Source organism: Triticum urartu, chromosome 3, assembly GCF_003073215.2.
Source record: "Triticum urartu cultivar G1812 chromosome 3, Tu2.1, whole genome shotgun sequence".
NCBI lineage: Eukaryota > Viridiplantae > Streptophyta > Magnoliopsida > Poales > Poaceae > Triticum > Triticum urartu.
The window spans coordinates 319,604,107-319,616,093 of record NC_053024.1 but is presented as its reverse complement, the minus strand read 5'-3'; the positions used below and the strand labels follow the sequence as shown (position 1 = coordinate 319,616,093).

General features: G+C 44.6%; 1 protein-coding gene across 5 annotated transcripts; it reads right to left on the bottom strand.

Moving 5' to 3' along the window:
• Positions 1-5,109: 5,109 nt before the first annotated feature.
• Positions 5,110-11,702, bottom strand: LOC125543918 (probable protein phosphatase 2C 3). Of its 5 annotated transcripts, none has more exons than XM_048707417.1 (8): positions 11,304-11,698; positions 10,693-10,864; positions 10,448-10,601; positions 9,831-9,894; positions 9,570-9,677; positions 9,281-9,406; positions 8,910-9,142; positions 5,110-5,597 (listed from the first exon to the last, which is right to left on the bottom strand). In XM_048707417.1, the coding sequence occupies exons 1-8, from the start codon at positions 11,625-11,627 to the stop codon at positions 5,378-5,380; spliced, it is 1,401 nt and encodes a 466-aa protein (XP_048563374.1). In that variant the 5' UTR covers positions 11,628-11,698; the 3' UTR covers positions 5,110-5,377. The 5 variants fall into 5 exon arrangements, with proteins under 5 accessions (XP_048563374.1, XP_048563378.1, XP_048563377.1 ...); XM_048707421.1 differs by lacking the exon at positions 5,110-5,597 and adding an exon at positions 5,659-5,678 and having other exon boundaries at positions 11,304-11,699; XM_048707420.1 differs by lacking the exon at positions 5,110-5,597 and adding an exon at positions 5,660-5,681 and having other exon boundaries at positions 11,304-11,699.
• Between the last annotated feature and the right edge of the window lie 285 nt (positions 11,703-11,987).

Sequence of the window (11,987 nt, the reverse complement as noted above, 5' to 3'; positions counted from 1 at the left end):
GATATCCCAACAATAAACAATGTTCCAACAAGGAACGATCTTCAAACTTCACCTGCAACTAGCAACGCTATAAGAGGGGCTGAGCAAAGCGGTAACATAGCCAATCAACGGTTTGCTAGGACATGGTGGGTTAGAGGTTTGACATGGCAATTTGGGAGGCATGATAAGCAAGTGGTAGGCATCGTAGCATAGGCATAGCAAAAGAGCGAGCATCTAGCAAGCAAAGATAGAAGTGATTTCGAGGGTATGATCATCTTGCCTGCAAAGTTGTCAGAGTTGACTGGATCCTCGTAAGCAAACTCAACGGGCTCCTCGTTAGCGAACTCGTCTCCCGGCTCTACCCAAACAAGACAAACAAGCAAAAGGAACACAATCAACCACGTGCAAAGCTCAAACAAATATGATGCAAACATGGTATGCTATGCGGGATGCGATATGTGATGCATATGCAAGATTTGACAAGGAATGATTGAACCTGGACTCAACTAGGAAATCCAAGAGTGCCAATGGAAAGGTGAGGTGATTTTGGTTGAAATCGATAAAGATCAGCGGAAACGGATGCATGGTTTGGAAATGGCAAGCAAAACAAATATGGCACCGGTCTGTGATAAACAGCAAGTAGCCATCTAAATGCATCAAGATAATTATGCTACAGCACTCAAACAAGACAACAAAATACATGGCAGGGATCCACTCATGATGCTTGACAAAAGATGAACACTGAGCTACGGCCATTTCATCCATTAACAGGTTCAAACAAGCATGGCAAAAGTGCAAATGGTAAACAGGTTTCAGACTTAGTGGAATTAACACAAGTCCGGAATTTAACATCAGGCAGCACACTTTGGAGCAAGAAAACTACCTGCTACAGGAACTTAACCTGGCAAAGAAAGGCATGAAATGAAGCTACTCAAAGCACTTAACAAAAGTCCCTTAGTGACCTTGAGCCTAAAGGGGTCATAAAATACAATTGCAAGCATGTGAACATGGCAATAACATAATCAGGTTACAGACTTTGTGAAAAACTGGAGCATGCAAATCTGTTAACGAGTAGGCATGTTTACGAGCTCGATGCACTCACTACGGAGCAAGGCATGATAAACTAAGCATACACCCAACAAGAATACATATCATAGAAGTTAGACATGGCAAGAACAACAACATAGCATGCACGGATCAACAACAACATCCTCGGCAAAATCGCTAACAAGTAAACAATCTGCCAGGATTCACGAAAAAGCAAAAGTAGAGCTCGATTGACTCAAGCTAGGGTGCTCCATAATTGCAAACAAGGACATGGATGGATAGAGCGCCACAATATTAACAAATCATCCTTACTGATCATTCTCAAATGAGGCACGGATCACTAGGAAACAACATGAACATATGGCATATTGACAAAAACAGATCAAGGACTTAGAGAAATTCCAAGTCCCTGAAATCAGCATTAACGAATGCACTACTTTGCAAGCTTGTGCTAGTCACCACACATGTCAAAAAAATACATGGTAAGCACCTATGAAAAGATGGCATGGCATATAACAAAACACATGTAGAGCTCAGGAGCATATAATGCACACATTAATCATGGCAAAAATGACAAATAGCTATTTGGTGCAGCAGATCTGACAATTATCTCAAATAGCTCTCTTCCAAAAGCATTTCGGGCATCAAGATGGGCTCAAATGAAAATGATGCAATGAGATGAAATGATGTACTCTCCGAGACGAACATTTTGATATGCTACATGTGCAAAACGGAGCTACGGATGCAAAGTTATGACATGATGAAAAACGCAAAATAACTAGGGTTTTGGGGGAAAGTCAACCGATCCAAACTTCAGATCTGGATCCAGATCGGCGGCGCGGACGCCAAGGTTCGCCGGAGCTGCACTGTTCACCGGGATTCCTGTACGCCGGAGATGAAGGAGGAGGCCGGGGCAGCGTCGGCGGTGGTCAGCGAGGTGCGGCTCGCCGGCATCGAGGTCGGGGTGGCGCCGGCGTTGGGCGGCGGGTCGCCGGAGCCGGAACGGCGAGGAGGCGCGGCGGAGCTTGCTCCGGCCGGCGACGAGGGGCTGCGGCCGGCGCGGATTCTACGGCGGCGCGGCGAGCCGGAGTGGAGGAGGACGAAGGCGAGCGGCGGCGGATCCGGATGGGCCTCGGGGGCCAGATGCACGCTCCCCGGGCCGGCGGCGGGACGAGCGGCTCCGCACCACGTGGCGGAACGTGGTTGGTGGCGGCGGGACGTCCGGTTAGGGTGGACGTTGTCCGGCGGCGGAGAGGGGATTTTTAGGGTTAGGGGGGAGAGAAGACCCGGGATTTTCGGGAGAGGGTCTATATATAGGCATAGAGGGAGCCAGGAGAGTCCAAATGAGGTGTGGTTTTAGGCCACGCGATCGTGATCGAATGCTCTAGATGATGGAGAGGGTTTTGGTGGGTTTTGGGCCAAAATGGAAGGGTGTTGGGCTGCAACACACACGAGATCTTCTCGGTCCCTCGGTTAACCGTTGGAGTATCAAACGAAGTCCAAATGGTACGAAACTTGACAGGCGGTCTACCGGTATTAAACCAAGGCCGCTCGGCAAGTCTCGGTCCAATCCGGAAATGTTTAACCCCCACATACGAAAAAGAGGTAGAAAGGACCACCGGAGGAGATAGGAGCGCCGGAATGCAAAAAGGACAACGGGGAAAATGCTCGGATGCATGAGACGAACACGTATGCAAATGCAATGCACATGATGACATGATATGAGATGCATGACAACGACAACAACACACGGAGACAAAAACCCGAACCCGAGGAAATAAAATAACTTAGCGCCGGAAACGGCAAGAGTTGGAGTACATATAAGGTAAATTACATCCGGGGTGTTACACCTTGCCTTCTCCTACCTCCCGGAAACAGCTCAAGGAGCAACCGTGTACACACTTTGTCATAGTGATCATGCGGAGACCCCGCAGACCAGCAGTAGGGGTATTATCTCTACGGAGAGCCCCGAAGCTGGGTAAGATTCGCCGGCGTGCATGCCTTCGCCTTATCTCGTTCCAGGCACCGGCGACGTTCTACTCGCCCCCACCATGATAAGCCATCCTTTGGCATATGTCGCACCCAACCCCCGACACTGGATCTCCTAATTTTTTTTAAGTTTTTCTCCATTTGAAAGAATAGCAAGCATAGTGGATACCTCGGCTTCGGATATTTTTATTTTTCTAGTAACAACATCCTTATATACTTTTTTTGAAACGTATATCCTTCATACACTTAGTATAAGGAGGCATCTTAATAGCATCAGTCAAAGGAACACGAAGAAATAGAGGTCTAAGCAATTCAACAAATTGATTAAATGCCTCTTCATCTCTAAATTTTAGTGTCTTACTAGGAAAAGACATGTTTTTGTACCCATGGTTTTCTCTCTCTCTCTCTACCATGTTTTCTAGCAACATAATCTCTTTTATCAGATCTTTTATTCCTAGAAGGTGGATCATATAGGTCAACTTGATGTTCTACTTCTACTCCTTTTCAGGTTTATTATCATCATTAGGTGGAGCACCATTGTCAATATTATTATTATTATTATTATTATTATTATTATTATTATTATTATGCTGACTAGGTTCATGCTCTTCACTATCTTGGGTTTCAGCATCAGAGAAAGATGTACTACATTGCATAATTTGGTGGAGAATGTCACTGTGCGTCAAGCAATTCATGCATTCAAGCAAGGTGTCAAGTATTGTGATTTGAATATAAAGCTTGGTCACTCGGATATTTTTACCCTAAGCCGATTGATGGAGATTGCTAACGCTATGCGAATGGCGAAGAGGAAGATCTAATCACGAGAGGCAAGGACTGTGTTGAGCCATCTCAACGAAGAAGCGGAGAAACAATAATCACTCGGGTCAGAATACGAATAAGCATAAGTTGGATGTCAGTGACGATGTCAATGACGCCGAGCTCGTGGCGATGGACAACGAGACTAGAAGGAGTGGACGCCTATGTCTCAAATGTATTTATAATTTTTAAAGTTTTCATGCTATATTCACATCATTTTTATTTGGACTAACACATTAATCTAGTGCCAAAGGCCAGTTCTTATTTTCCAATGTTTTTGTTTTTCAGGCCAAAAATTTCAGAGCAAAAAAATCTGAACATTTTATCAAAATTCTTTTAAACCAAAAGACTCCATCAACCATAAGATGGACCCCAGGGGACGCACCAAGTGCCCTCGCGCTGGTCATGTGGTGGGGGGCGTGGAGGCTCGGTAAGTCGGCTGAGGCTCTCCTTCTGCGGCAAGAAAGATCCTAAAATATCAAAAAAAATCCATTGGAATTTTGGCCTAATTGAAGTTATGGATCTTGAGCTATTTAGAAACGGTGATCTACATCAAAAAAGTAGCGCGGAGCCATGAAACAGAGAGATCCAATCTCAAAGGGGGCCCTCTCTCATGGTGATGTACTAGGTTTGGTTCCGGTTTATGCGATTTCAGAGTTCCAGACCGGTCCAGACAAATTTGATCCAATCCAGACATTTTGGGACAATTTGATACACCACGGTTTGAGACATTAAGGACGATTTGATGAACAACGATGAAGTTGTCCTTGCAAAGACAAGGTGGGACGCGTGGGTCCCCGCACATTGTGAAGAAGCCGATAGGTTTCCCTCCGTTTCCACAAAAAAGTAGCAAGACTTGAGTTTGCAACGTTTGGTGATTTTTTTTCTTCCGGTAATGCTATTCAGCTCAAGTTTGCTGGGAGAAGATGGCAAATCAAACGTTTTTATGGCAATTTATACTGTTGCATGGATGACAACTTTAGTTTGCAATCACGGAAAGTCCTGGCAAAAAAATGAACGGAAGTGATTTTGCCATATTCGCCAACTAAAGTTGACATGCTCGACAAACATAAATTGCCAGGCAAATCATTCGCAGTTGCCATGCTTCCCAGCTGACATTCACCGGATAAGAGGATCCTTTTATTTTGGTGTTTGCATATTACATATACTTGGTACAGACTTTCAAGTATAGACGGAGCCTTCAGGTGAAAATGTTAAGACATTATGTTTAAAAGGACATAGAAAAACGCGAGAGATTTGACAAGCAAAGGCATCAAGTTACAGATAAAGAAGGATTATCATACTCAACTCGCGAGAAGCGAGCTGCTGTTGGTTCAAGAACCCTCTACTCACTAGCTTCACAAATCCTTTTCCCAAGTTCTACTTACAATGTTGGCTAGTTCCCCGCATAATATAATAATAAAAATGCAGCCTAAACGACCCAAATTGCCTAAAATTGAACCAATTTTTTGTAATGCAAGGATGCTCACTGTGAATAATAAGGTGAGAGTTTGCGGAAGCTACAATGGTGGTTGACTGTAACTGATCACAGAACTTTCACGCCACTCGGTCGTTTACCTTCCATGGCATCCTTCTTGTCGCGGCAATCAGAACAAAGGAAAGGGCCTTCCCATGGCTTAGAGCTCGAAGAGAATACTGAACCTACATGAACTGATGTACCTTCACTTGGTTCAAGATCTGCCTGGCAGATGGCACATGTAAACAAGCTTGACGATGTTCTCCGACTACCTGAGTCATTACCCAACCTGTCCAGTGTAGTACATCAACTTACCATTATTTTATAATGGCATTCCACTTGACAAATGAAAGTACATTCGGGTCATCATCTTCTAGAACCAATGAGTAAAACAAAGAAAGTTCAAACAGAAATGAGTAAAACAAAGCACTGAGTTGAACAGAAATGGAGAAAAAGGCTGTTCTAAACTAAAGTTCCAACCCATTACAATGTTTAAACCTACTAGGTAATTGCATGTGCGTTGCAACGGGGCTTGAACACCAATCATGGCTACTATATCCGCTTAGAATCCTCATGAACATTAAGAGGGATTGTCTACTCCCTCCCTCCCTCCCTCCCTCCCTCCCTCTCTCTCTCTCTCTCTACCATCACCAGTATGGCAGTGTAGTGTGCAAGATGCCGAATCCAAAGCCAACCCCCAAGCGGCAGATGCACACCTCACCTCCCATCGCCAGTGTCCAGCCATCAAGCGCTGTTCGCCAACTCGGTCCATCTCCATCCACATCAGCCACAAGTTCCTGTTCGAGCCCCCGAGCGACGTCAGCCAGCACCCTCCATCCCTACCTCTCTTTGATTACATTTGTAATTCAATGTGCAAATTAGCTTGAGTTAAGCTGACTGATTGTTCCTAAATCCGGAACTAAAGTTTTTTCTGACACCTGAGCTGAAGTTGGTCCTGCTAACAGAAACTTCAACTTGTTACAGCAACAGTTTAGCTTATTGTACTTTCAAGTCACTACTGCTTTCATGTTCATGACATTTTCTGGTTCAAATGAACTGAAGTTCGCCCTGCTAACAGAAACTTCAATTTGTTACAACAGAAATTGTAACAATAGTTTACCATATTATACTGTCAAGTTACTACTGTTTTATGTTCATGACATTTTCTGGTTCAAATAGGTCAGGAGTGACGTGCATTTAATTACAAGTTGTGTGAGCCTGCTTGCACTTGCAGTTGATCGATGCCAATTCAAATGTTCACAGGATAGATAAAAATCAGTTATTGTGTCATTTATAATCTCCTAACAAATGCTAAGATTGATTACCCACCAAAATTCTTAGCACGTACATACCTGCTGTGTATTCTATCAAGAGCTGAAGCCGATAAATAAAATTTCTAGCATGTATGTATGTGACGTGTATGCTCCCAGGAACTGAGCCCACAGAAATGACGTCAGAAGAGTACATGTTCATGGGGAAGTTTGCGCAAGGACCTGGTGCTGCTGGCTACACTGGTTATCAGCGCCACCTTCGTCAGGTGATCCTACACTGGTGATATGCCTTCTTCTACTGCAACACCACAGCATTCCTAGCGTTGCTGGGCTCACCGTGAGTGATCCTACACTGGTGATATGCCTTCTTCTACTGCAACACCACAGCATTCCTAGCGTTGCTGGGCTCACCGTGCTCCACTCCACCACGGTGCTCGACCTGCCAGCGATGTGACTGATACGGCACATCGGTCTGTAGGTGCTAATCCAATCGCTGATGAGAAGGTTCGTGGTGCACCGCCGGCGAAGACCAAGGCATGGCGGACAAGCGACGAGGGCGAGGTCCGTCTCCCTGCCGCAGCCAGGTAATGATGGAGCATGGGGGCAATCGTGCGTCTAGGGCAAATATTTCTTGCCAGGTCTGCTATGGGGTGGTTTTCATGGGTGGTGGGGCAGTTTTCAAGCAGAAAACCGGGTGGGATAGGGAATTAAAACCTCTGTAGAGGGGGGCGGACGAAGGGAGAGAAGTAAAAGCCATCGAGCGAAACGCAGGAGGAGTGAAACACTGAATGCTATGTCTTTTTTTAAGTAGTAAAGAGAACATATGATTACAGTAATTTGATGTGTAATTTGCTAATTAAAAATAGGGCTACTAGCAGGTTAATGATCAGAATGGTCCTTTGGGTAAAATCATGATTTTACTATGTAAAGCAAGTTCAGGCATAATCGAATTGTTCAGGACAAACTTCTAACATTCAATAGATTTAACCACATATGGCAAAAACAAAAACACAATCTGAACAATGGAAAGAAATAACATGCTTGTTTACATGTGGGCCTTCAGTTTAAACCAAAAATCAGTTTTTTACCAAGTTCGGTTCGTGAAAAGGGGAAACCGGAATTTACATTCAAATTCCGGAAACTAAGAATTCAGTTAACTGTCAGGTTTGTTTGGTTTTCGATTAACACCAATTTGGATGTACATGCACAGGAGGCAATTTCAACCATTTTGACAGAGATTTAACAAAATTATGACAGCATAACACCACAAACAGTAATGTTCAGCGTGACATAGTTTATCCACCCATGAGCATAAACATAAAGCTCTCCGACGTTGACAAACAGACTTCAACACTTCAGTCTTACAAAAAGTAGTGCAACAGCCAACAAACAAGCAGGTTCCTGCGGAGCACTGCAGCAGCAGGCGAAGAGCAGGGAACAACGCTCCTACTGCTAGCATGTAACTAACATTACACATGCAGGCACCAGCACGTTTAAGTACTAGAAAGATCGGGCGTGCTGCTGTTCGGCTATGCGGGAAGTAAAGGCTAGTGTGGGATTGGGAAAGCAGGTCTTGGGCAGTTGGGGCATTCAGATTAAGCATACGAATTCAATGGATTATCCTTGCGTACAGGTTTATTCAGTTTTTTCGGTTAACAGAGGCTAAAAACCAAAATTACCTATATTAAAGGCCCACTTGGATGGCCGTATTCTGGCTCAGCCCGAGTAAGTCTAATTTCACTGGTTTTATTGGTGCGCTGTATTTGACAAGCGTAACTTCATAAAGGTGAACATGTTTACGGGGTTGTCTAAGCGAGGACTAATTCGGTTGGTCAATACTGGAACCTAAATTTTCAGCTCTCAATGGGGAAAAAATATGAATTCAATTTTAGTCCGGTGTTTGTTTCTCGGATTTTTATGCCCACCAGCTACTGGTTCTACAAATCTTGCAAGTCCAATTCAGAAGTCTGATTACATCTGACAAAGATATTGCAGAGGCTCTAAAGAGGCTTCATGATGCACAATGTGAACAGTCACACGCCCAAACCACATATGCATCGAGGCGCAAGCTTTACGTTTACTCAGGAAAAGAAATTGGAGTGGCCAGTGATCCAGCCAGTAAAATTTGGCCATGGGAATACAATGTGGCTGGTTGGTGGTTACCATGCTACATTTGTGTTTAGGACTCAGATTGACCAAAATTTGTGTGTGTTTTTCATGGTTCAAAACAAATCTCATTCTTACAGCCTTCAGCATGGAAGTACTGAAAATACACATATCAACTTCATATTAAAGACAGTGAAACAAATATGAGCAAGAGTACAACTAACCTCTCTGATAGTATCGCTGAACCTTCTTCAAATATCTCTTCAACCATACCCACTGAAGAAAGCTGCTTAGTCAATTTATTGGGCTGGTCCTTTGCTTTTTTCCTAAAAATCAGGGACTTCAACTTATTCATCTTTTTCGGTGGAGATAGAGGGCGTATCGTTTGATCAGGTGGGATTATGTCAACAACGACACATGTCGTGTCATCTTTTAGGCCCCTTGTCTTGAGTGCCTCCTAAATAATTATTTCACACATTTAATTGATCAGAGGAGCATGTCTGGTTATGCAAGAAAAATAATCTGTGACCATTAGAAGCATCACCTATGGTAACACAACACCTTGCAAACTATGAAGTCACGCTAAATGTTTTACCTTAACTATTTGCTTGGCAGCGAGTTCAGCAGGCAACCCTCTGCAACACTTTGCAGCTGCATCTGAAGACAATGCATCCCAAATGCCGTCTGAAGCAATAATAAGCCTCCCACCAGTATTTGACAACTATGGAAAATGAACAACACATCAAGCAGAAAGCATTCCCGGCTAGCAATGGCATATAAGTATAGGCATGGAATTTTTACATCAAGTTATGGGTTATATATATAGAATTAAAATATTCTGAAGAGGAGAAGTTGGAGCAATTCATGATATGTCATAGAAGTACCTTCACTTGCTTGACATAAGGAACAGGTACGATAAATTCACCAACATCTATGTCTCCAATGGATCTGGATAGGCACAAACCTCCTGGCCAGCATCGCAGTGGACCAATCTAAAGACGAGCCAACACAAATTCTTAGCATGTTTGCTCATCCTTCCAAAGTTAACCAATACGTATAGGATACAGATCTATCTTAAACAGCACCAAAAGCAAACATATTAAATGCCCTTCATTAACAGAAAGAGGTAGTAACTGAGAGCAAACCTCTGCTCCACCAACCACACTAAGCCTTCCAACTTCACCTCCACTCGCTGTGACACGCTCCCTCCTGCCACCATTTTATTCGATGGTTAGGTGAAGTGGGCATTAACAAAAAAAAGAATACAAGGCAATGATATTACTTGAAATTTCACAATACAGGGCTAACATTGAAACCAAGATTGCAATTAATGAACTTTTTCCCTCCCCACCCCTTCCATCACTGCACTCAGATAACCAGTCGAGTAAATGCTAATCTATTGATAGTATCTCCACATTTTTCTATGTTATCCCTACTCCGTGAGAATCAAAGAGGTGTCATGAACATTCAAAGGTTCAACGAGAATTTGCTGGACTTTCACATGAAACATTTTAAATCCCGCAGGACACAATAAAGTGTCAAGGAATCAAAGAGGCACCAACAAAAATTAGTCATCCAATACATAATACATACAAGAAAGGAAAACACCAATCATGGTACTCTATTTTTACCAGTTTATATTTCTTTGCAGGGGGGGGGGGGGGGGGGGGGGGGGGGGGGGGGGGGATGTTTGCTGACTAGCAAAACCCTCCAAATAAAACAACATAGTAATGCACATTCTTGGTAAGCAGCTGGTACTCACTCCTCGACATTTTCTTCTAGTCGGTGATCAACTGTAAGCAAAGAAACAGCCCCACCCTGAGCATCCAAAATACAACGAGAATCGCCAACTGAAGCAACAGTGATAGTCCAGCCATCGATTATCGCAAATGTGGCAGTTGTGCCCGAAGTTTGGCCTGGTACATGGCGGCAAAAGGAAATTCATCAACATTCATCGTAACTTATGGTGCTGCAGCAAAACGCCAAATACAAGTGACAGAACCATGCCTTTGGTTTGGAATTCCTTGTCGGTCTTGACGAATCCCGCGACAAGCGCACGGGGCAGAGAATGCAACCACTCCTCCCGCGAAAGACCCTGTGGCATCGCGCTCAGGACATGGTTGAGCAGATTGTCCCTTGTATATATTGCAGCGGCGTCGCCGTTATGCCCGTCAAGAACCTGCTGGCAATGGAACATCCAATTATCGAATAGACTAGTCCACCCTCAACCAGAGCATTCTACTTTATAGCGCACACGTGTATGCGGCTATGGCTTACATATGATTTTCAAGCATAAACTGCCACCCCTAGGTCCTACCAAAAACAAGGCTGCAAATGACTACAACAAATCAGAATATATATAGCTGAGCACATCAATTCACCAATCACCGACCTCAGATGGGAGAAGGCAAAATACAAGCTGCCGATGCACATGCAGTAGCTTCAAAGTTCAAACAGCGAACCAAAGCTCACTACCTAACTATTTAGCTACTCCCGGGCTCAAACCCCAGCTACGGATCAAGTGTACACGGTAGCGAAACCACGCGCGCGGCACAACCACCACCGCATCTAGAGACCGCACAGCAACCTTTCAGCAAGCACAAGGGCACGCGACTTACGGCGAAAACCGCGAAGGTGGGGGGATGCGAGGTGGTGGAAGAGGACGAGGAAGTAGAGGGGCGCGCGCAGTCGGTCCTGAGCAGGAAGAAGTCCTCCCCCTTCTTGGACTGCGCGGCGCACCCATACCGTAGCAGTGGCCGCCGCGTCTCCGCCTCCCCAACTTCCCCTCCTACTCCATCCTCACGCGCGCAGATCCTGCTCCGAGTGACGGCGTGCCGCTCGGTGCGGGACTCCTCCTTTATGAGAGCCGCGAGCGGCACTAGCTCGCGGCCGCCTACGGCATGGTGGCGATGCTGTTCCGCCGCCGCCGCCGACGACGACATTCCCTTTCCTTTCGCCGATCGGATCGAGGCGAGACTGACAGTGCACGCGGAACGGTGGGGAAGCCGGAGACGCGGTTTTGTTTTGCAGTTTGTCTAATTCACATCTAGATATTTTTTAAGGATGTCACATCTAACCTCCCACAAATATATAATGCATTAACAAGAAACAAAAAATTAGGACAAAAAAAATAGACCACAAACAGAATGAAAATCAGCTTAGATGTGATGTAAAATCAGCTTAGATGTGACATAGTTATGTCACATCTAGATGTGTCCTAGACAGACCCTTTGTTTTGTCCATTTTTATGGTTTCATGCTTGCAGCACCGGTGCGTTTAAAAAAACAGAAGTGAAGAATTTA

Excerpts from the sequence above, each read along its gene's own strand:
- LOC125543918 (XM_048707417.1), bottom strand. The coding sequence starts at position 11,627 with ATGTCGTCGTCGGCGGCGGCGGCGGAACAGCATCGCCACCATGCCGTA. Across the intron at positions 10,865-11,303 it reads CCACCTTCGCGGTTTTCGCC|GTTCTTGACGGGCATAACGG; the intron begins GTAAGTCGCGTG and ends CATTGCCAGCAG. Across the intron at positions 9,407-9,569 it reads CTTATGTCAAGCAAGTGAAG|TTGTCAAATACTGGTGGGAG; the intron begins GTACTTCTATGA and ends CATTTTCCATAG.